The sequence below is a fragment of the Syngnathus acus genome, chromosome 13 (genome assembly GCF_901709675.1).
Source record: "Syngnathus acus chromosome 13, fSynAcu1.2, whole genome shotgun sequence".
In the NCBI taxonomy this organism is placed as follows: domain Eukaryota; kingdom Metazoa; phylum Chordata; class Actinopteri; order Syngnathiformes; family Syngnathidae; genus Syngnathus; species Syngnathus acus.
The window spans coordinates 4861420-4886022 of record NC_051098.1 but is presented as its reverse complement, the minus strand read 5'-3'; the positions used below and the strand labels follow the sequence as shown (position 1 = coordinate 4886022).

The following is a 24603-nucleotide window of genomic DNA, read 5'->3' as shown; positions in this document are numbered from 1 at the left end:
TTTGATTGCAAAGCAAATCTCAAAGAAAAACATTCACGCCCACTATCCTAAAGATTTTTTAATTGCTGAACTCAAAGTTTTCTAAAGTGGAATGGTCCAAAACTCCGCCTGACTGTTGTGCAGGAAGGAAGGAAGGAAACATTTTGGTTGATGATATTGCTGAGAGAGGAAGCTCAACCATTTATTAAACCCAAAAGGTTCGCATACTTGTTCCACCCTACACTGTGACCTTTACATTTTGTGTTCAAGAAAAAACAAAATGCAAACAGATTAATTCCAGAGAACTGACATATTTTTTCCTTGCAGTGCTATTTATACACATACAGTATTTTCTGTGAATTTATCGCCAACAAACGACTATGCATCCGAATTTCGAGAAACGTACACACGGCCGTCTAAGCTTGTGAGCGTTGTCGTTTGCATATATGTGTACAGTATTGTGTGCGTGTGTGTGCATGGGTGTGTGCGTGTGTGAGGGGAAATGAGCTAATTTGTCTGTGTATCCTGACCATGTCCATACACGCTGCTGCTGCTGCCATAATGAGGAACACATTTGGTCTTCTATTACTTCCACATGTGGCACTGAGCGAGGAGGGCAGCTGCTAGAATACAAACAGTGCTTATACACACACACAAGGCTTTTTTCCCACTTTTTATTAATTGCCTTTTATTTTCATCCCACTTGTGAATAATATGAAGAGAATTCAAAAAGGTTACAAGGTTCTGTAGGTGGCACTGTGCGGAATAGGCCTGCTCAGAACAGGCTGATTAAAAAAGGCTTCAAAAACATTGACACAGTGGGGGACACGCAGTTATGAAAATTATGACTTTCTGTCTTATTTTTCACTGTGTTTTATTTAGATTCTCTTCATAAAAGACACACTGGCTGGCACTTAAATGTTTGCTAGAGCCAATTATGTGTGTAATGGGTTCTGAGAGGGGCCTCACACAGGTATTTCTTTTGGCATCCTCAACAGCCAATTCTCACTTCAACCATAAATAATGGTGCCATTTGACTTGTGGGCCTTTAAACTAAAACCTGCAGAGAATAACTTTAAAGAAAGTACTGGCTGTGGAGACCGTGTGGAGCCAAATAATACCACAAATTTGGCAGACACTTTTGTACCATCCTACTATCCAAACGCAAGTCATGGGACAAGAATGTTAAGTCAACAAACCTCTCAATATGGCTGTGTTACTTTTTTATTTTAAATCAAATTCTTCTTGCATTAAACAGACAAGTTGGTCTCCCACTCAGAAAAGAAGCAGAACAAACAACAGTGGAGAATGAATAACAATGCTATTTCAAGAGGGGAGGGGGTACACACAAAAAACATGAAAACTATTCGAATCTATGGAAAGGTCCCACGGGTAGATTCCACTGGGAAGATGTGGTGCTCGCCTTTCCACACTGAGTTTTATCCGTCATGTTATCAAAACACACATAAGCTGTAAGTAAACCGGATTTCTATAGGAAATTGTATTCTCAAAATATCAACCAGTGAAGTAGATCTATATTGAAGCAAAGTGAATTTAACAACTTCCATATTACTCAAACATAATTCCAGTTTTATTATTTAGTGTTCTATAAATTCGACCTGATTGTCAATCATCAACTCAAAACTGTTCTGCATTTCTATCCATCCATTTAGTGTACTTCTTATCCTCACTAGGGTGTTGCTGCAGCTTATCCCAGCTGGCTTGCTCCCAACCATACACAATCATAGTTGCATCACCAATAAGTAGTGTTTGGATTCTACGATTTAATATAAATTTAATTTCTTTGGGTCCGAGGGCCTGTGTGAATTTTCTAAAACAGGGGTGTCGAACTCTGGCCCGCAGGCCAAATTTGGCCCACAGTGTAATTGTATTTGGCCTGCAAAGACAAATTGTGCATCAACTTTGTGTCAAACTAAAATTGCAACTAAAATTGCAAATTGTCTTCACTTTTAAAAAATAGAGACGTTGCTAGCAATTTTTATTTCCATTCATCTTCTTTTTCTTTTTAAATTGAACAGTTTTTACTAGTCTCCAATTTCAAAACTAGTTGTTTATCAATTTGTTGTGTATATACTGTATATAATATGAGACGTTCATACAATTATTTGGGTTGACAGTTATAATGGCCCTCCAAAGGAAATGACTATGATGCAGCCCACAACAAAAATGAGTTTGACACCATGTTCTACAAGAACTTTTTCACATAATGGAAGCAAGGATTGGAGAAATATAGGTGGGGGGGGACAATGAGGAAAGGACAGAAAGAAGTAAAAGGAAAGGAGGAGGGGGTCATTAAAGAGCTCTAATGATGTGGTGATTGATGAGGGGCCCCAACTCTGACCCCACATTAGTGCAAAGCCTGAGAACCAGACCTGTGTTCTGCAAATGTGTATGTTGAATTTGAACTGTGTTTCACAATGTAGGCATTTACAATCTAATGCATTCTTCAATACAGTATCACAACTAAGTCTGCTAACAAGTAACAGCTGGGATGTCGCAAACATGGTGCAGCTGTCAAGTTGTTGTTTTTTATGCAGTGGTTATCGGCTGACCCATGCTGCCAACGCAGTGTACTAAACTGTCCAGGAAAGGCAAAAACAAGGGCCAAAAATGGCGATGGGCGGGACATGCCACAAGCGTACTTACTTGAAGCCCGTCATTGACCGATGGCTAACTGGTGGCACGTTAAGTCAGTGATGTAAATCACACCAAGAGAGATGCTTAAGGAAGAAAACAGTTTACAACCCTCCCTAAGTAGCTATTCTTAATTCCTACCTCAGATTTGATTCTTTGCCACCTTACCAAATATTCACCAATGCCAAACTATCACAAGTAATAAACAATAAAAAACTGTTGTTGTTTTTTTCATTTGGCTATCAGCAAGCAGACACAGGCACTTGTTCAGGCACACATGTAGTTCGACACAGGAGCAGCCAAACTAAGTTAAATGAGGACCAGATGAAGCAGCCATGAGATACAACTGAAACACATGTTGACACACAGAAGCACAAGCCCGTTCCTTTGATTCGGCTACAGCTGCGACCACAACTCAATTCTCTCTTCGTTTTTATAATCCTCATCCCTCATTCATGCAACCACAGCAGGAACTGCAACACTCCTCCTTCGTTATAGGGCTGTAAACTACACAAATATGTTTGCGCCTTGGTAACACACATTTAAACACTCAGTTTTTCCACTCACCACCGTTTTTTCACCTCCTCCCTCTTTTTTTTAATTTTCCTTCTCAGGAGTACACAAACTACATGTTGTTGAAAAAAAGCAATGAGTGATGCTCAGCAAAAGGACAGAGATAAACTTTCAGATAATGTTTTTGAGATGAAATGGAGAATGATTTGATTCCCTGTCATGTCTTGAAACTCAAAGCTAAAGGAACTGCAGTGGAAGCATGCACAACTTGTTGAACGTTGAGCTGAATCGTAGCAGGCCTGTGTTGTCTCCTCCTGGCCTTCCTTGTCCACCTTCAGACACATCCTTCTCTGACAGACTCATTGAACTGCAGCCAGGTCATTTTTTAAGACCTCCACCACTCGTCTCCAACAACATTGCTTGTCTCTCCTTTATGAGGACCTTCCCTTAACCTGCCTTATATCATCTTTAAGACAATATTTGTCCTGCTGCTTTTTGGCAGCTTCTGCACTAAGCTGCAGCACCTCAGTGAGGATATCTACATTTGGACATTGACCCTGAGCTCATCCTTTGTTTTGTTTACAGAGTGCTTTGCAAGGTTTGAAACTTTTATCACTAACCACCCATCCAGAATCGTTTTGAGCTCTTATACCGACTCCCCCTGCTTTTAACAACTAGCTAAGTTAGTCATATATGCATTACTTTTTGTACGCAATAACTAGGGATGTTCAATACCACTTTTTTCAGGCTGATACTGAGTACTCAATTCTTGCACAGTCACTGATACCAATGCCAAGTATGGATACCACTAGTAATTGTTATTGATAAAAATTCACCTCAAAAATAATAATCGCAAATTTTTAGGTAGTACATATATTCCAATCTAGTATTTTTCCTTAAAATTACATTTTTTGTCACTTCTAATTTCTTTTTCCTGAAAATAAAATGTCCACAAGAAGGCAGCCAATACTGGTATCAGCCGCTGTCATGAGTACCGATACCTCGACATAAGGCTGTTAGCGGTACCAATACCTAGTATTGGTACTCTCTAGCGATGTAACTCTTGTCCATAAAGTAGTACAACTCTGTTGTTTTGGTGACGGTAAATCAAGAGCAACACAGACATACAGTCTTGTAATGCATATGGTTCAGAGGTAGTAATGTTATAATACAAATAATTACATTCCAGTAATACGAACACATTCACAAAACATAGAAATGGATCAGGCACAGATGCGCGCAAACATCACCACACATACAGTACCCAGTCCTCCCCATCCCAGCAAATCCCTTTCATCTGCTCAAAAAAACTCTTTTCCAAAACCACATACTAATTTGAGAGTACAACATTGTGGCTGCTACCACATTAACACAAACTTGCGCGCTGGAGAAAAAATAACATGCTCAATATCTGGCTCACTTGCTCGCATATTCACAGACCAATGCAAAACACCCATGAACACACTCATAAAAATGAATATTGCCTAACACAATCACCAGGAGGTTTGTTGTCATGTTAAGAGAATGTATACTGATTAGATTGGGTGTTAGCTGGTTTCGAAGAGCGAAACATAGCCATGGTCGCAAGTGAACATTGCCATCCAACATATTCCCCGCTGAAAAATTACATCAGGTGATTGAAATAGAAATGCAAGAGCAAGGATGAAAATGATAGGGTTTTCATCAAATGCCGCTACTCAAGCCAAACATCTTTCCACACCAGGCTGCTCATAAGCTGGGCCGGTTCAGCCACTGAGCACTTGGCATATGTGGAGAGTTTATCACTTTATGGGTAGTTTTACTGGGAAGTGATGTATGTACAAGAGAGTCGAGATATGAGTATATGTGTGTGTCACTGATAAATAACAGGCGGCTATCATCAGAGGGATTGCAAGAAAATCTTGCCCCCGAAAAAAATAAAAATCATTGCATTGTCGTGTGTGCATGTACATATTTTTGCACGAATGGACAACAAACTTGAGTTGACCAGAGCAAGGATTTTTGAGGAGAGTACAACTAAGTGTGACTACGCAGTGGATGTTTCCGATCCATCAACAAGTTTCTAACGAGGCCTGCAGTGCCACAGCTAATTGCTTTCAATGATCTCATAAAGTCTTTCACAAACACACACACACACACACTACCACACACCGCACACAATTGTAAAGGATAATATTTAGTGCACACACTAACTGACACATGGAAAAGTAAAAAATAATAATTGAGCCCATTTATGCCAAACTATGTGTGTGCGTGTGTGTATATTTAGTATAATCTACAGCAACATCAGGCTCCTACAGTGGCATTTCCCAAAACGCATCCACAGACACAGTCTCCCAGGCGTCACATTAATTCACCATGTGCTGGACTAAACCACAATTGTTCACATTTCACAGACCCGCAGGTTAAAAACCGAGACTATAATTGGAAAATCCTCCCCAAAAGTAACATTGTTATCATGTAAAGTACATGCATAGACTAAAAGTGCATTTACCCTATTACAGTATGGTGAGTGCCCATATGACGTGATGAAGCATGATGCCCAGGCGCCAAAGACCTTATTCTTAGCCACGCAGTACAGCTGTCGTCATGTTTGAGCAATCTTGAAAATATAAAACGCAACTGGCTGAACAAATAACCTCTATTAAAAAAAAGACATACAAGTTTTTGTTATCTGTGTTGATAAACAAAAGTCTAACTTCATCTAGTAAAAAAAAATAAGTGCGTGCAAAAACAAAGATGTCCTTTCTTCGAAGCTATCTTTACTAGGCACTTCTGGTTTTGTCTCTCCTGGGTGGCTGCACAACACAGTGGGTCCATGCAGAGTTTTCCACCGCAACATTGGCTCCTACATTTAATTGCTTCATTATGGAGACTTGCAGTTTGAACACCAGAGTGCTTGGTTTCCTTAAAAAGATTTAAATGGTCATATTGGATTTATTTTCATGCTTGAAAATAAATAAATTACCCTTTTCAAATAGATTGTATTTATTGTTTTTCCATATTCACTGTATGACATCCACTGTATGTAATTGGGCATCTCGTCTTCTGCAGCTAAATGACATTTCAAACTGTGAAAGTATGAGCAGTATGTTGCCCTACCATTGCAACTACAGTATAGTAATGAGAAATGACAGGTAAAACCAACATAATATGTTTCTAAATGCCAGAACAATTTCAGTGTACTTTGGAATAGATTCTAAATATCTGGAAGATAACAAGGGGGATGGACACTCTCCTTGGAAAGTAGATTGCCTTTTTTGGTGTTGGTTGTGAAGGAGTGTACCGTGGTCTGACAGAATCAAAATATTCCTTGTGTGATCTATTGAGTTGAAATCCGGGGTACATCTCGTTTCATTATTTGCAACCCGCTTGGTCCTCGTGTCTCGCTCTGATTTACGTTGGCTCCTCCCACCCGAGATCACATCGAGGAGTCCATCAGGGACCAAAGAGGTGTTTTATTCTTTCTTGTTGCGCAGTGAAAAAATAAATAATTGAAAGATATATTGTATTTTTTTTTCATATATATATATGGTGTGTTCCCCTCACCCCTGTGAAAACTCCTCCAGCCACCACTGTTAGAAACCATTTTTGAGATGAATACAAATAAATAATTTACTGTACAAAAAACTGTCAAATCCTCAAAACTGTGTTTCAGTTGTTTTAATTTTCTTATTGTCGCTAAATGCATGGGAGAACATAACATCTGCTTTAAGATGACTGTCAGTCTAAAAGGCTGCATTATAGCTTCTCCATGGGGCCTCCTTGCTACTCACTTTTCAGGTGTACATTGAAGACAGTTGATATCTTCATGGCCAAAGTACCAAGGACCGAGGAGGCTTGTAAATAGCAGAGTTGAGATGTACACCCGGTAATCTAGTTTGCTGTTTACTGGACCCGCAGGTATCCCATTGTACATGTGGTTCCTGGAAGAGACCACATCCACTTCCATCATCGTCTGGGGTCATTATAGGATAAAGGTCCTTAGCTTTACATTTGCAGTGTCATCATTGTACATCACAACAATGAACAAACTGTCTCTAGCAATGTGGTTTCCTGTGAGGCCCGGAAAGCTTTTCAGTTACTGTAGCTAAGTATGTGAACTATAAACATATCCACACAAATATATGTCTCACATTCAATCCACTGTCCACTCCGATGTCCCCCTGCCCACTTAAGTGGCCCATCCTCTTGCTACTCAAAACTATTCTCATACTTAAAATATTATTGTTTTTTCAGTGAGTGCTACGTAATCAACTTTCTTGTATTAATTTGTATATTAATATATACAATTCAGCTCTGCCCCCAAACCCGGAGAGATGGTTTGTTGTTTTGTTTTTCAGCGCAATGTGTGACAGTGACAACTCTACAAATAACACAAGTTTTCCAAAGTTGCTGTTGCTGTATGGTGTCTTAACACGATACTCACTTAAAAGTAAACAGTATTTTGACATATATTTTCATATAAGCCAACGTCTGGTGTTGTACATATGTGGCCATTTTGACTGCTCAGATGACCCAACATCGGACTTACATAAAAAATATATACAATGAAAAAAAATGCCTTAACTTTTCCAGATTCTTACAGCTATTTGTAGGTGTATGTAAAAGTGAGTCTTACTTCCTCAAACTGCCCTAGCCACTAAAAATGGGTCTGACAAAGACACAAACACACACATCTTATGTTGACATTAACTACAGGCTACCTGCCAAATGACAGACGGGCAAAACGGCTACACTGTGGTCTGTGGTAGTAGTGACACTTAGTAAGACAAACAAATACACCACACCACATCCTCCACCACACACAGACTGCTCTGTCTGTACAACATAATACATAACCATAAATCTTGCATGCTGGTAACTGTATAAAGTCATGTAAGTCAAATGGTGTGTAAGTTTCAGTCCAGAAGATTAGCAGATGTGCATTCAGTCAGTATTTAGAGCCAGTAATGCACTCTCCGCATTGAGGGTGGAAAGAAGGGGAAAATAATTGCTGTTTGCAGTTCGGAAAGAAAATTCCAATAAATGTACCCTTTCTCTATCTGCTGCCTCTTTATTTTCATTCCGAACTGCTTTTTGTGGCTCAAACTACTCTCCAGGCTCCTGTAGAGCTTTAAAACATATTGCCAGGTACACATTGCTACTGGGCCTTGGAGAACTGGAGACATTGAACAAAGAAAACATGAAAAAAAATACAGCAAGAAGGAATGCAAAAACGACAGAAGAGTAATATAAAAGGAATGAAGATAGAACCAGTGACGCAGGGGACGACACAATTACTTTTACATGTGTGACCTTTGAGCCTTTGCTAAACAGTGAGTGAGCACATAGTGTAAATGTTAAACCAATCAGTCATTAAATTGCACATTAAAATAACCTCCCTCTTCAAAGCCTCACATTGCTGCATATCAATCAGTGCTATCCAGTCCAAATCCCGCTTAAAAAAAAAAAAATCCTCATCCCAACTGTCCAAATCACAAATCTCGCAAAGGAAAACATACAAGAATGCAAACGCTCAATTTCATTCTTGGCCACCTCTTAGGGAACTAAAGGGAAAGTAGACATTTTTTATGTATCCAGCTGCTCTGTAAATCATTTGACTAGTGTTCTCCTACGAGAAAGCAAAGCTCAGAGATCTAGACCAAGAGACTGTTCAGTCATTTTTGCTTTGGATTTTGCTATTGTTGCTATTGCTAGGTAAGTGAATAATCAACATAAATTAGAAGTTATTTTGAAAACAAGATTTACTGATTAAGTTCAGGTTACTATAGATATCAGCGCTCCAAATTCGAGTAATAAATTTTCAAAACCAGGATTTACTAAAAATGAATCACTACAGCTATCTCCATTTTTTGCATTCCTTTTCAGGTTCCCAAGCAAATATAAGCAAACCAGAAGATTTGTGATTCGCAGGCTTGCTGACTCTTAACTATGAAGTACCAGTCACAGGTTTGTTTGAAAAATATATTTTTTTAAATGAATTATTGCAAAAGATTCTAGTAGGAGTCAATTGTACCATAACTGTAAAAGACCCATCATATCAGGGTGCTTTCTTTGTGTGTAATACCAACTTATAAGGCAAAAGGCAGAAGTCCAATATGATTCTCATTCAGTAGATAATGATCAACAGAAATCAAACTTTGTGATAACTTTTTATTCTGAAAGTTGTTAATGCAACGATACACAGACCTTGCTGGTCCCGCTGAAGCTCCCAACTCGATGAAAACCAAGGGCTCCATGCATCTCAGCTGCATTCAGACAGACAAGGACAAGTATAATTGTGGCCTGCGGTTGGATAGAGCATTCAAACAGAAAAACCACCTTGTCCACAGCTGTCCGGGTGTCGGTAAGGTCTGTTTGTCTAACAGTCTGTGCATGTCTGTATGTTGAGCGAGATAAAGATTCAGTGGGTACGTACATTGTCTGTCAACCACTGCGTGACACAAAGATGACACACATGCACACAAGTCAAAGCACAAGTGGATTGAGAAGTTTTATGGTGAGAATATTTTGCTGCCGGTCCACACAATATCCGAAGATAATAACTGTTTGCACTCCCCCCCATCACACCATAGATCTTTAAAGAAATTTTGAGCATTTAAAATCAATTTTGCTAAGTAATTTTAGAAAGCAGATTTTTATTTATTTATTTATTTAGTTAGTTAGTTAACTGAGACATCGCAATAGTTGTTCACAAAGTATCTGCTATTCTGCGGCACTATAGCACAGGGCAAGACAAATTCCGTTGTTTTTTTTCATACTCGAATATTTAAAACCTAGCACATAAGGAAGTGTCACATGGTTTGGATTCCATCAGTCAAGCATTCTAATAAACTGTAACTGAACGTAACAGAGAGGTCCTATTCTTACAGTTGTATGTCAGAAGATGAAATCTTGTGACAGCTTCATGTCGTTCGGTGGCTGCTGATAGCTCACAGAATATATCTATGGCATCAAACTGAAATATGAGTATATTTCTATGAAATTACGCTTGCGTGTGTTATGGTGGGGCTCAATATTCCCACGGCATGGACAGTGTTGACTTTTCCTCTAGAGACTTGAGAATCTATTTCAGGGAGTGGAGCAATAAGATGAGGAAGAGACAGGTGCCTAGGAAGTTAGCACAGACTATGAATAACAATCTGTAAGAAGAAATGGATGGTGGTGAGTTCAATGAAAAGCCGCTCAATAACAATTAACACAGTTGTGAAAATTGAAAAGTATGTTGATTTATGGTTATTTAGTATCGGTGTTAGCATTCCATATGATGGCTGACAAATCATTTATTGCCACCTATAAGCTTTTAAAGGAAAAACACTGTGTGCAACGTTGCTTATCTAGAAAAAAAAATGGTTTGACTTTAGTTTCATATCCAAAAAGCAGGCCTTGCAAATGAGGTTTGTAAACGCGTAACTTGAACTGAATCAGTCTGCTAAATTGCAAAGATGCTGACAAGAGGCGTAGTAATGTATCCATCTGGCAATCAGTTTGGATTAACAATTGAATTCATTTTTTTTTTTAAATTAGATACATTTCCCAACTGTAAATAGACTTATCTTTCCAAGGGTACACAGATGCCCCTTGACCTCATGTATCCTGCATAATTGTCTTCAGCAGCCATTAAATAGTGCCGTTGTGACATTTCGATAATGAGAGGAAGCAGACATCAGCTGGTGGTGCAGATGCACAAAGGAAGGGATAAAGATAAATGTAGCTTATTTTCTCTTCAGTGGGCCTGATTCTCACCCACACAACCAATCAGCAAGGGAATTGTTTTTTTCTCTCGCTCTCTCTTTTTTTTTTGTGCATTCACATCCGTCCAGTCCCCAAATGGGACGCTACCACCTGCTCATCAGATTTCCGAGAAACAAAAAATCATCTGCCCTAAGCAGTAAGAGATCAGTGTGGAGTTACAGACGAGCAGGGTTAGAGGGGTTAACTCCCCAACAAGAGGCCCATTTACAGACATGGACAGGAACCATCTATCAGCAGTCTGCTGCCTGACACCACACGGAGTCGCCTTGGGCTGAAGCTAAAGCTGCAAAATGTAGCCAGAATTAGAAATGAATAGACTATCCTTATGCGTGCCAAAATGTTTTTTTATGATGCATAGGATTTAGTCCACGTGATGTGCTCAGAAAATATGTTCCTTCTCATACACTTGCAGTCCCATAACAAGCCCTCACAATCTTATTGCTTGCTTGCACAAAGTGATCACAGCTGGTGTACTGCCATTTCTGCCATAATTGATTTACATTAAAAAAAAAAAAAAAAGCGATCTGGACAATTTCTTAACTAAGCAGCAGATGGGGAGAAGCATGTATTAGGTGGAAGGTCTATTTGAGACTAATTGGTAAGGACTTATAGAAGTATCCAGAGAGTAAATTACAAATTATGTCAAGTGGGACAGTTAGTTGCAACTATAGAACTGATAAAAGGAAAATCCACATATTCTACAGAAATGCAGCAAGGTGTTCTGCAGAAACCAAAAATATGGAAACTGAAACACTTTCCCGAGAGATGCTCAGCAGTCTCATTTACATCTTGGAAACTGGAATGAAAATCAAATTTCCCTTCAAGGAGAAAAAGGAAAGTATTAAAATACATGAGGAGATCTACTCCAAAATGTGACCAGTTTCAATTTAAAAAAACAACATTGAAATGATATTCTTTTTGGGGGTTGAATGTGTCATGACCATTACAGCCTGTCAGCATTTGAACAGCATTGCAACAAGGAACCTGATACCTGAATCAGGGAACCACATTTACATTTTACTGTTTGGATTATGACAGGAAGGTTATGAGCTCATAGAAGCAACAAGTACGTACTCAATAGTAAACATTGTTTTGGTTGCATTGCTTCCTCACATATTATTTTCTCGTGCTTACAAACTATATAATAATCAGATCGTTTTCTCAATTGTAGTCTAAGTATGAACCAGAGTTCCTCATTCACAAAACCCGTGCACAACAATATGTTGTTAATGACAAAGCTTTGTTTTAGGAGAGGGGATTTGCTTTATCGAAAACCCTAGAGGTGCTGCTGTCACTTTACTGCTTCATAAGTACCGAGATGAAGTTGTTGACAATCTGGGCATCAGTTCTCATCTTCCCAGTGCAACATTCTCATTGATACCTTAGTGTAAATTTATGTTGGTTTTTTTTCCAGTGTGGTTTGCAGTTTGCACATGTGCTTGCAAGGTAACCTGACCCTGCTCTCCCACATGGGACAGAACACCTGCAAAATGCTTTCCTGTCAAACTCCCAACAAAAACATGTCACTCGCACATACATATACTGTATACATATACATACTATACACAAAACAATAGCGTTAACACAAACATTTTAAATGAAGCAATGTGCATGCACTCTTATAGACAGGTCTGGTCTGTCACTCACACATACTGACACCATTCCAAGGAGTTGGCAGGCCTATTAATATCGCACTTGAAGGCCTGGCCATGAGATGCTATGTGGTGTCTGATACTTTTTTTTTTGCTCTCAAACTGATGGAGGATGGAGTGTTAACATCCCTACATCTAAAGCAGGGGTGTCAAACTCTGGCCCGCAGGTCAAATTTGGCCCGCAGGATAATTATAGTTGGCCCACAAAGACAAACTGTGCATCAATTTGATGTCAATACTAAAATTGAAAATTGTCTTCACTTTTAAAAAACAGAGACTTTTATTAACATTCATCTTTTTATAAATTTAACAGTTCTTACTAGTCTCTGATTTCAAAACTAGTTATCAGTTTGTTGTGTAGCCTTTACTGTATATAATATGAGACGTTCATACATTTATTTGGGTTGATAGTCATAATGGCCCTCTGAAAGAAGCTATGACTACAATGCGGCCTGTGAAAAAAATGAGTTTGACACCCCTGGTTCTAAAGTAATTTCACTTCAAATTGTTAAAAGTCTGTTGACCACAGACTTAGTGACACATTGAAAGAAATAATTTATTGCTTGAATGTAACAAAAATTATGGAAAGAATTACCACCTAATTAAAATGCTTTCACTTAGTGAGATTCAATTTTATTGAATCAACTAATTTTAATTATGTTTTATCTGTAGGTTGTTTGATAAAAACATACACCTTTTAGGTAGGCAAAACAGAGAGAAAAATTACTGTTATTGGAGAGAAGTGTGGGATAGATTACTTGAAAATCCATGCCATTTTCACTTGGCCCAAAGCAGTGGAAAGTACAGTAGCTTTCCAGGACTGCAAAACAAACCTCAAAGTGCATGCTGTCCATAGTGCTGACATTTTGTCCACTCGGCTGCTTGAAATGTTTACCCATTCACTTCATTAATAACAGGATCTGATGTTATAACAGGTAATTAGTACAGATTGCATGCTGTTCATGTGAACCTACCATCAGTGGATTCATCAGTGTCCTCAAGTGCCCAGCGGAAAATCCGAAACCCGTCTTCTTCCCACATGAAGTGTTTGACACAATTTGACGCTATATTTACAGAGTGCAATTCGTGGCCTACTGCATGCAGTCACTATCAATTACCAAGTCAACATAATCATAATATTTATGATGTATCTCAAGGAGCCAAGTGTCGTCAGACCTCTATCATTTGAGTGCTAGTTTGCTGTGTTTGTGCTCAAAAGTAAGATGGTCAAGAAAAAAAACACTTACCAAAACAAACCTACACCAAAATGTCCTAACAAGCAGGCAAACATGTCCATAGTAAAAACGTTTCCAAATTTCAATGCAGTTCATTGAGTTCACTCAGTCTGACCAGACACAGTTTGCGCAAGTCTTGTTAAACAATTGAATTAGATAACTTGTTTAATAGCTTCATAATTTTATTGCTGCTCATTATCCACTCAGTGTGATGCTCATTTGCTTGCACTTCAACATGCTGTCTGCTGCTATTCACATTTACAGAAACTGGGAAAGTAAACTGGCGACTCTTGGACTTCCCTTTTGTCTGTATTGTTCTAATGTTTTTGTTTGTTTGTAAATTCAAACCTTCATTCTAGCTATCCAAAAAGACATTCTGGTGTAGTAAAGAGTGCAAAAAGTCTGTCTGTAGCTTTCAAATTCATGTGCATATCTCTCACAGCCATACATAAACACACTCACGCACGCACGCACGCACGCACACACGCACACACACACACACACACACACACACACACACACACACACACACACCGCTGATAACCATCAACTCCAAGGGCAGCACAATCTATTGTTTTGGCTCAGTGCTAATTACGTTGGGTCTTGACCTCTGATTTATACAAAGGGGGTATGGTGATCGTGGGTGTGTGCGTGTGTTGGGGGAAGGGTGGTTTGCCAGGGTGGTCATTGCTGATGCCAATCAATAGTCACAGTAGATTCTCGCGTCACTCCATTTAACCAGTGATAAAAACACAGCACAGCAGCACCATAAAACCAGATTGCTGTAGCTGCAGGGTTTTCCAACTTTAAGTAAAAATCTCTCCCTCTCTCTCTCCCTCGTGCCATTGTTGCTTTTCTCAGTTTTAAAACACTTTTGTTTAATTTCACAAAGCTTGTTCCAATTATGTTCCAAAACATTTCTTGGGGTGAGGGCAATGGTATTTGTAGGCTCCTAACTTCTCAAATCAAGCTGGTAGGTACAATTACATCTGGAATATGCATCGACTGCGACAGAAGTGTGCAAAACAGACAAAAACCTAATCCGACTAAGAGTTTTTACAGTTTCTTCCTAAAGTCCCCTCACTCTTCACTCCTTCTTTCATGCTGGAAAGTGAAGCCTTCTCCCAGGGTGCCACAACCAAACAAAACCTGTCCAGTATGTGCATTCATTGCAATGCAAAACAGATTTGCAGTGCTTCAGCATCACTTAAGCAACTATTTTCAATTACAATGCCAAGTTCATAGGCCATTTAGAGGTGCTGACCCTTTAGAGAATGGAAGCTCAATGTATAAAGTTTTAACTTTAAATGAGCTGTCTCAAGCTATTTAAACTTTCCACAGTTAATTATAGGCATGTATATGATTTCATATTATCTTCGGCAATCTACTTTCTTAAGAAATATGAGTAATTAAGACGCCTGGTTAACGCAAACCCCGCCTCTGCTGTACTCTCACACATCAGTAGACTCGGGGTGCTTAGGACATCTCAATGTTATGTCGGAAAAAAGTCACCAACAATAATTACTACTTCAGATAGCCGCTGCTGAGAAAGTGGGCGTGAGTTTTGTCTGCAGGGGGCGGGGCGGCATGGGAGGTGGAGCTCACTTTGTGACATCGCAATGTGAGGACCTTTTTTTTTTTTACTTTAATCAGGGTCAGGCTGGTGCTTAGAAATGAGGAGTGAGCAGCAACGCTGCAAGATAAGTGAATGGAGGAAAACGCTTTAGGGGGGTGATGATGAGGAATTGCCATTCCAACATGGCAAAAAAGTTCATTTTCCATGATACAGCTCCTTCAAAGGACCATTTTAAATGTGAAATCAGCCCCTAAGTTTTACTCTTGATCCCTAAAATTCCGCTTTTGATATCATTCTGTCCAAATTTGTTGTGCTTGATCACGTTACAATTGGAGAGGGAAACTCAAGGATAGGAGTAGTCTTTTTTTATTATTATTATTTTTTTGTCTAGTGGACCCCGCCCCCGGCCGTGGGTTGGTCAGAGAAAGAAAAGTGAGGCGCAACGATTGGTTGGCTGTATCGTGGACGGACCCAAAAGTCTCCCCACACACAGACACAATAAAGAAGCCGGTCGGTCGCCTGGAGCTTGGCGGCGCAAAAGCTGTTCACTGGAGCTGCCCCTTCACTGGCGGACTTTTACGGAATCTCCCAGGAAAAAACGTGGGGTTTGTTTTGGCATGCAGCGGCATGCGCAGTTTTTTTCTACAAGAACCGGCTTTTATATTTGTTTCAGCGTTCTCTCTGGATTTATACGCATCTATTGAACGCCTTCGTATAGGAGGATAAGGTGACCACAAGGGACTAAGCCTGAGCGCGTTGGAGAGTTGGTACTGTTTCCCAAGGCGAGGTTTTTAAAGGAATAATATTGCAAAAGTGGTCGACTGCGTTTTGGAGTGAGCATGCAGCGGATGATGGTGTCGCTCACTCGGGCAGTCCTCCTGCTCCTGTCCGGTCTACTCGCTGCGCCGTGCGAGGTGCGCGGCTTCGGCGATGAAGTGGAGGAGATCACCTGCGACCCCATCCGGATCAGCATGTGCCAGGGCTTGGGATACAACGTCACGAAAATGCCCAATCACGTCGGTAACGTGCTCCAGTCTGACGCAGAATTGCAGCTGAACACTTTCACCCCTCTCATACAGTACGGCTGCTCCAGCCAGCTCAAGGTACGGCACACATATGCGACCCCGGGTCGAGTGTTTATTTATAAGGAGACCGCAACAGAACAGCTTGTGAGAACCGTGGCTGTTACGCACAAGCACGCACACATTTGGGGACAGAGACTCAAATAGCCAATGCTGGGTCCAGACTGTCTGCTGCAAGCATGTGCGTGCGTGCGTGCGTGCGTGCCTGCGCGGATGGAGGAAAGGGAGCGCATACCAACAAAGAGTTGCCATCACAAGTATTGACGTTGACTAGACTCTAGTGCAATGCCAGTTTAGCCTCGATCATCTGCCAACCATCCTCACTCCATGCGTGCTTTACACTGTACTGGAAATTATTTAAGTTTACCTGATTTGTCCACAAATCTCAATTACTGCATCTATTTCTGTCACTGACGTATAGTGGCGAGCAGAACAATTAAATGTTTTTTTTTTCATTAGATGGTAGAAAGCACCAGTGTGTACCAGTTGTCATTAATAGTACCAAATTGTAACCAAACAGGCACAGATTCCTGCTAAATTGCCTATATTTGTGCAATTTTATGCATTTTTGCCAATTTATTGCATTTCTTCTCATGACCTATCTGCAGTTGTTGTTGTTTTGTTTTTTGTTTTTTTAAAACTTGAACGACTTGCTACGGACAGGTGCTGTTTTGAATGTGCCACAGTCAGCAAAGTTCTTCAAAAGACATTTGTCCTCAGTGTGTGAGGCAGGCAGAGAAAAGAGGAACTGCAAACCCCACAGTCCTGCCCTGCTCCAGCTCCAAATTGCCCTGTAAGATTAGCCGACACCCCTCCTACACACAGAAGAGGGAGGAAAGGTGAAAGGGAAACCATATCCCCTAACATTTGCTCGAACGGGAGGCTTCCTGGCAAATAACCAGGGCAGCTTTAGGCACTGAAGTGGCAGCGCTCAGTTTACCAACGGTCATGGAAAACACCCTCACCATTTCTCTGTCATCACTGTATTCAAGCTGTTAGGCTTATAGTCACAAATTCTTAAAATGTAATATTTTTAATACAGTAGCGTTCAAACACTCAATGTATTTGAGTTGGGCAGTCAAAGCCATCACTTCCAAACCATCAAGCATGTATACTTCATTAAAGTGACATTTCACTCCCTCACAAGAAACTGAAAAATCTTTAAAAGAACTTAAATGCTAACCTTTTGGACCCCTTAACGAGGTCACATCATAACCATCTGAAACGATAAAATGCAACTTCAACTCCATTCTTGAAAATGTCTTTGAAACCCGGATTTATCGATCTATTTCAAAACAGTTGCCATGGCACAGAAAATTGAGCCTTGGATTAAGGGGGGATTATGCAGCATTACATGGCTCATGCCCCTTGTGTTTACTCCTCGGGTTGTTTTTAGGAGACGCAGAGTTGTGTGTCTAACCTTGCAGCAGGTTGATGCTGGCTCTGGTTTCTTGACCCAAGTTGTTTGTGCTATTATAAGTGGAAATGTTGACCTGCAACGAATAGACATGATGCAATGGTTTTGGATGATGCAATGGGGTACAGAGCAGATATCAAAACAAGCCTGTGTTTATATGGCCTTCTATGGTAATAGTACATTCAATTTCTATGCCAAAGTCATAATTGACTTTATTAGAAATAAATCCATGGTGTCATAAGATTCACTTTTTTTGCAAGGAATTAGCACCATTTTTTGCTGCATTCCTTGGATCAGTTTTGAGGAGAAAAAAATTGATACCCAATCTCCAACAGTAACTAGCAATTTGTTTTTTGTTTTTTCTTTAGTTCTTCCTGTGCTCGGTCTATGTGCCAATGTGCACGGACAAAGTGCCAATTCCTATCGGACCATGTGGCAGCATGTGTTTATCTGTCAAGAGAAAATGCGAGCCAGTGCTTCAGGAGTTTGGTTTCAAGTGGCCCGATGTAAGTCAACAGCCTTCACGTATATACTGCAAATATATCAATCACAGTGCTTGAGAAAGTAAGTCAGTAGGAGCCTAATCATGATAATATGTATTTTTCATTTTGTTCCCTAAGCAGGCGCTCAACTGCAGCCAATTCCCGCCTCAGAATGACCACAATCACATGTGCATGGAGGGCCCAGCGGATGATGATCCGCCATATTACCGCCATCCTCCGCACCAGGAGAAGTGCCAGGCCTTGGGATCTGCGGCCGACCAGTACACCTGGCTGAAGCAGACAGACAGCTGTGCACTCCAGTGTGGCTACGACAGCGGGCTCTACAGGCGTGGGGCCAAAGTGTTCACGGATGCCTGGATGGCAGTTTGGGCTGTGTTGTGCTTTCTGTCCACCACTTTAACAGTCCTGACCTTTCTGTTGGATTCCCAACGATTCTCCTACCCTGAGAGGCCCATCATCTTCCTGTCCATGTGCTGCAATTTGTACAGTGTTGCATACCTGGTGAGTAATTTCTCTGTGTGTGTGCGTATATATAGGTTGACTTCTTTACTTTAGCAAAATCATTCCAAATAAATGCACATCATTCCTTATCTTTCAATACCATTCCACTCATTCCATAGTTATCAATGTAATTCTGTATCATGTCACATTTTCCACTAACGTACTTTTTATCACTCTATTTCACGCTATGTCATTTCATATCATTGAATTTGATTTCATTTGATTTAGTATCATACCACATGATTCCATTTTTTTTTCCAGCATTCGCACACAATTTCCCCAGAAATTTTATTTCACTGAAAATACTTGGCACCTGCATGATTCAAAAATGCAATAAATTCTCATACAAGTATGTGGAAGACTGCGGAACGGCCCAGAGTTACCATGATGGACAATGTTGGCAGATGCATGCGACTGTAAATTTGCATTAAGACCCAGTCTACAGTAACGGGACACAATTGAATGTAACATATGAAAAGTATTAGTGGGAAAAGAATGTGTGCAATAGAAAAACAATTCCCTCTTTCAATCGTTCCATTTCTCCTCCATATGACGTCTCAGTCGCCACCGGGCTTGAAGGGAGGAATTTACCATATCTCGTATTATTGTTCAGCCTTGGCAGAGGTCAGTGCTTACAGAGTACATTTAGTTCATTTGGGAAGGCAGTGTATTTAAAACAACTGGCCGGGCAGCTGTACCTCGCATTGGTATCCATGTGGATAATCGGTCATTAAGCTTAAACAATTCCCTCTTTTAGTCACCCACAGCCACTGTCAAAGACTAATTTAGTTCATGTTTTTCTCCAATGTGCTCTTTCCATGAACATAACAAAATTTCTTGGTCTTGTTTTGCCATAACCGTAGAAAGGTCAAGAATGAAAAAAATTGTTTTGCAATTGCTTTCCGGTTTAATCATTTATTTTTATCTCCACCTCAGGTCCGGTTGACTCTGGGTCGGGAACGTGTGTCATGTGACCTGGATGCCACCGAAGTTCCTATTCTAGTGCAGGAAGGACTAAAGAGCACCGGCTGTGCCATCGTCTTCCTCCTGCTCTACTTCTTTGGCATGGCCTCCTCTCTTTGGTTAGTGCACACGCGCAAACCATCTCATGTTGAACAATAATTGGAACGCGAGACGAGCATCCTGTTTTAAAATCGGGCCATCCTGTCCCATAACGCCTGCACTTAATGGATAAATTCACACGTATAAACACCACCAGTGGAACGAGGCCACTTTTCACAATCCATTTGTGCGACTCTTGGAAAAACACAGCACAAAGTCTTCCTTTTGGTTTTTGTCCTTGATTTCCCCTTTCCAGGAAAAGTAAACCCGAAGGACTTCATTCTGGCCTAAAATATGACACCGCCATCTGTTGTGTAACCCTTTACTATCTGCCGCCATGAAGAATAACACAGAATGGCCCTATCTGTATTTACACTGTAGACATATACAATCATGCATCGTTTGATTTTCTCTTCTCGATTCAGGTGGGTGATCCTGACCCTGACGTGGTTCTTGGCTGCGGGATTAAAATGGGGCCATGAGGCTATTGAAATGCACAGCTCCTACTTCCACATAGCGGCTTGGGCCATCCCAGCTGTTAAAACTATTGTCATTCTCATAATGAGATTGGTGGATGCTGACGATCTGACTGGGCTATGCTATGTAGGCAACCTCCAGCAGGAGGCGCTCACGGGCTTTGTAGTGGCACCGCTAGCAACCTACCTTCTTATAGGTAAGTAAAGTGTGAGAAGGCCCCAATAAGTTCCTTTTTTAACTCCAGTTTTATTTAACATGAATTATAATACAACAGCAGTGTTGTTTAATGTTTTATCAAAAACAAATATTTGAAGAAATTCAGGGCATCAAACGTTATTTACATATAATTATTTAATTTAATGTGTTTTATGTTGAATTGTAGGCACCCTATTCATCTGTGCTGGCCTCGTCGCACTTTTCAAGATCCGCTCCAATTTGCAGAAGGATGGCGCCAAGACAGACAAGCTTGAGCGTTTAATGGTGAAGATCGGAGTTTTTTCCGTGCTTTACACAGTTCCTGCGTCCACTGTGATTGGCTGTTACCTCTACCAACTTTCTCACTGGGGAGATTTCAAAGCCACCACGCAAGACTCGTACGTTGCGTCAGAGATGCTTCGAATCTTCATGTCGCTGCTGGTGGGCATCACCTCGGGCATGTGGATCTGGTCAGCCAAGACCCTCCACACGTGGCAACGCTGCTCCACCCGCCTACTCAAGGACAGCAGAGTAGGTCGAGCGGGAAAGCGAGGACCGGGCAAGGGTTGGATTAAACCGGGGACGGGCAACGAGACAGTGGTGTGAGGAAAAAGAATGGACAAGACTGAACTTGGTTCTTTATCTCACAGACACTCACCCTGACAAAAGGAGGATGTACTACAAACCACTGGATGTGAAAGGCGGTGAAAAAAGGGTGGACATGTTCAAAAACTAGTAGCAATGGTAGCCCCTTGAACTCTCTAAAGACCTTTTCGAACCCGGAGAGATGGAAGAGAAACAACACAGACAAAGCAGGTAGCATTGAAGCATTACCGTGAAAATTGGAAACAAAATAAGCTTAGTAGTGCCACGTCTACCTCTGCCTCAATTTTCTACTCAGCAGCAGGGACTGAACCTGCTGGGTACAATAACCCCTCTACCTTAAAGGCCTGTGAAGGCCATTGATCACTCCATGTCCAGATGGTATCCAGATACAGCCTGAGGTTTCCCAAAGTGCCTCGTGTGTTTCTCTTTTAAATGGAATGGGAAATGGAAAAGACATACCAGACCAAGAGTTAGAATCACGTGTCAAACAGCCGTACGTTCCTATAATGTAGTAGCAACGTTTTTTTGCTGACACTATTTGATCAATGCAGATGTTTGTAAATTGGGGGGGCGGCAGCGGCTTCAACCTGTAAGAATGCACTATGATGAAGAACATGAAGTGATTGTGCCTGCCACAAGTGCATTAATTTGAACAGCAGACTGGTGCATGAAAAGTCAAAAGCACAGAAATCCACTTGTTACTTGGATGCTGCAATAATGACTCCATCGAGCATCAATTATTTGAAGACTTCAGTAAATCAGGGAAAACTACTGTATGTAAACAGAATAACCAGTTGTCATTGTTTTCTGGCCTTCTGTCTGAGAACTGTCAAGGAGGGCAACAATATCAAATTATATTTTACTAAATTGCGAAACCTGAAATCTGAAGTTGCTTATAGGAGCAATTCACTTGGGAGAAGCTCGACCTCTTCGTCTAGAAGGCTCTGTTATGTTTATAGACCCTACTTTTTTTTCAATTATGTGTGCAGTCGCCTGGGAACCGGGGACTGTATATGCTCACAGGTTAATGGGCAGTCCAGGAAATTAAAGCTGCCCTTTCCAAACATGAGCCAAAATTCAATGTTATTGGACAATCACTTGCAAAAGACTCAACATTCAATACTAAATAGCAGTTGCAAAAACATGCTCTCATGCAACTATCTTTTTAAACACATAGAGAAGGAATCAAATCCACTCCCCATAGAATATCTATGACTGTATAGTGATCTCACTTCTGGGGAAATATCAGTTCCACTTTGACTTTTCACAGTCAATGAAATCATCCAAGTTCCACAAAGAGAAACATGTTCAAGTGACGTGTGTCTGGAGTGCATTGTGGCTGGACAATCAAACTACTCCCAGAAATAATATCCTTCAATGTATTTAAGAATCGGGAAATCATCAATTCACAAGTATCTCACTCACCATGTCTTAGTGCGGCATTCATCAATGTACACGTGTGTTTGCACGACAATCGAACAAAGCGCTTGCGTTTCAGTGAGTCTTGGAATGTATTATATTTGTAATGTGTGTCACATTTAGTTCTCGTACAAGCCAGAGTCCAACGTTGGGAATTCAACTGCACAAGGACTTATGATACAAGCATTAATGCAATGTGAAAATCAGATAGTGCCTTGCTGTAATACTGTCACATGTATTTTGAGGTCAATCTACAGAGATAGGCGAGGATATCAGTTTACAGACTTGGGTTGTGTCTCAGCCTACCAAGGGAAATGAGACCTTGTTGTAGATATTTCTAAATATTGTGGTGAACCTGAGAAGCTTGGAGCAGCCACCAGTGGTCCCCAGCACAGCATACCTTGGCGCGCTGATTACATTTCCAAAGTCAAACAAACATTACGTTGAGCTAAAGTGAATTAAGCAAAGCGCTGACCACCATCCGCCTGAACTAATGAAGTTTGCCTTTTCTAATAACTTTGGCGGCCACCTCCTGTATGACCGCACTATGTCTCCCATGTTTGAAACAGTTAGACAATAGTTAAGTTACTTTGAAACAGGCCACGTTTTTTGAGAAAACAAAATCCCCAGATAGAAATCAATGTTGGGTTTAGTTCACCATTGCTGGTTTTAGCCTTAATAATCTGGAGAGAAGATCAGTGTATTATAGGAAAATGATAATTTATCCTTGTACAAAGTGACAGAATTTTAAAAAGTTGTTTGTTATTTAAATGACATTTTTGTATAAGATGAATAAAAAGCTTTGGTTACTGAAATGTTTGGTGTTTGCGTCTCGGTGTTTGTTTAAATGTGCGTCGCAACAAATTTACAGTATAGAAAAAAAGTCATTGGGTTAATGATACCGCTTTAGGACAGCATCATTTTATGTACAAGCCACCAGAGTTTTGTGCCCTGTTAAACAATGCTGCCACCTCCTGTCTGATAAGACACCAAGAAATTCTGAAAGTTTAACGATAGCCTACTTTTATTACAAACTAAAATATTTATTCCATCCTCTGCAGTGTTTGGAACTTTGCTGTCTTAAATAGGAATTAAGAGTCTCCAAATTTTAGGGCTGTCACACAGTTAAAATGCTGAAAAAAAATTGAGTGCAGTAAGATATTGTCACCTTCTTAAAATAATGGCCTAAATTGTATTTTGATAATGTATATATATTTTTCTTACACATCTCCCTGGCAATCTGTTCAAATTGGCCACATAAACAATAATACAATCAGTGTTTGGCTTAGTTTTTATTAATTATTATTTTATTGTTATCATCATAAAACAACCAAAATAGGTACTGCTTTTTTTATGTGTTTTTTAAATTGATGTTTTATCATTCACACTGCACCAGTGCAGAGTTTGACTTTGTTTGGCATGACATTTAGCTATAACCCAGCTATGCACTAAATTAGCTCCTAAGTGTGTGTGTGTGAGATGTGGGAGTGCTGGCAAAGTACTGGCGAGGGTTTCCAAATATCTGGATCTGTAGCTAAGATTACCTTCCTGTAATTTACTATGACTGAATGAGTGTTTATTTAAGGGCTCCCTCAAAAGCCTGAGGTAAGAGCAAAGTGACAGCATCTACTGCTCTATTGTTTCCAGATGTGGCTCCGCTCTTACACACAACCACAAGCAAGTAAAGCATGTTCAAACAAACACATTATATAGAGGAATTTTTCGGATTAATATGAAACAGTTGAATCATCTGCAATTCACACATTCAAACTAACTAACTACTACTCGCAGTAAGCCACATCAAGAGCTCAATGCTAATTTTCCACCTTAAACTCCATATCTGATTCCAGAGGGTCATTCTTGGATATTTAGACAACCAAAGTCATCAAAAATGTGATAGTAGAATCATTCTACGGTCACATGTTTGTGCCTGGTAGAATGATAAGACATTTATATTTGAAACGTTTGAAACG

At 40.3% G+C, this 24603-nt stretch overlaps 1 protein-coding gene and 1 long non-coding RNA gene across 3 annotated transcripts; one reads left to right on the top strand and one right to left on the bottom strand.

The window, feature by feature from the left end:
• Window positions 1-2862: 2862 nt before the first annotated feature.
• LOC119132443 lies at window positions 2863-23097 on the bottom strand. Its single transcript, XR_005099878.1, has 2 exons — window positions 22622-23097; window positions 2863-5581 (listed from the first exon to the last, which is right to left on the bottom strand). It is a non-coding gene; the product is annotated as an uncharacterized LOC119132443 (long non-coding RNA).
• On the top strand, window positions 15853-23445 carry fzd4 (frizzled class receptor 4). 2 transcript variants are annotated; one of them, XM_037267712.1, is made up of 6 exons: window positions 15853-16471; window positions 18236-18373; window positions 18488-18871; window positions 19808-19953; window positions 20359-20606; window positions 20793-23445. In XM_037267712.1, exons 1-6 carry the CDS (start codon window positions 16208-16210, stop codon window positions 21209-21211), a joined length of 1599 nt encoding a protein of 532 aa, XP_037123607.1. In that variant the 5' UTR covers window positions 15853-16207; the 3' UTR covers window positions 21212-23445. The 2 variants fall into 2 exon arrangements, with proteins under 2 accessions (XP_037123607.1, XP_037123608.1); XM_037267713.1 differs by having other exon boundaries at window positions 15854-16471; window positions 18491-18871.
• The last annotated feature ends 1158 nt before the right edge of the window (window positions 23446-24603 follow it).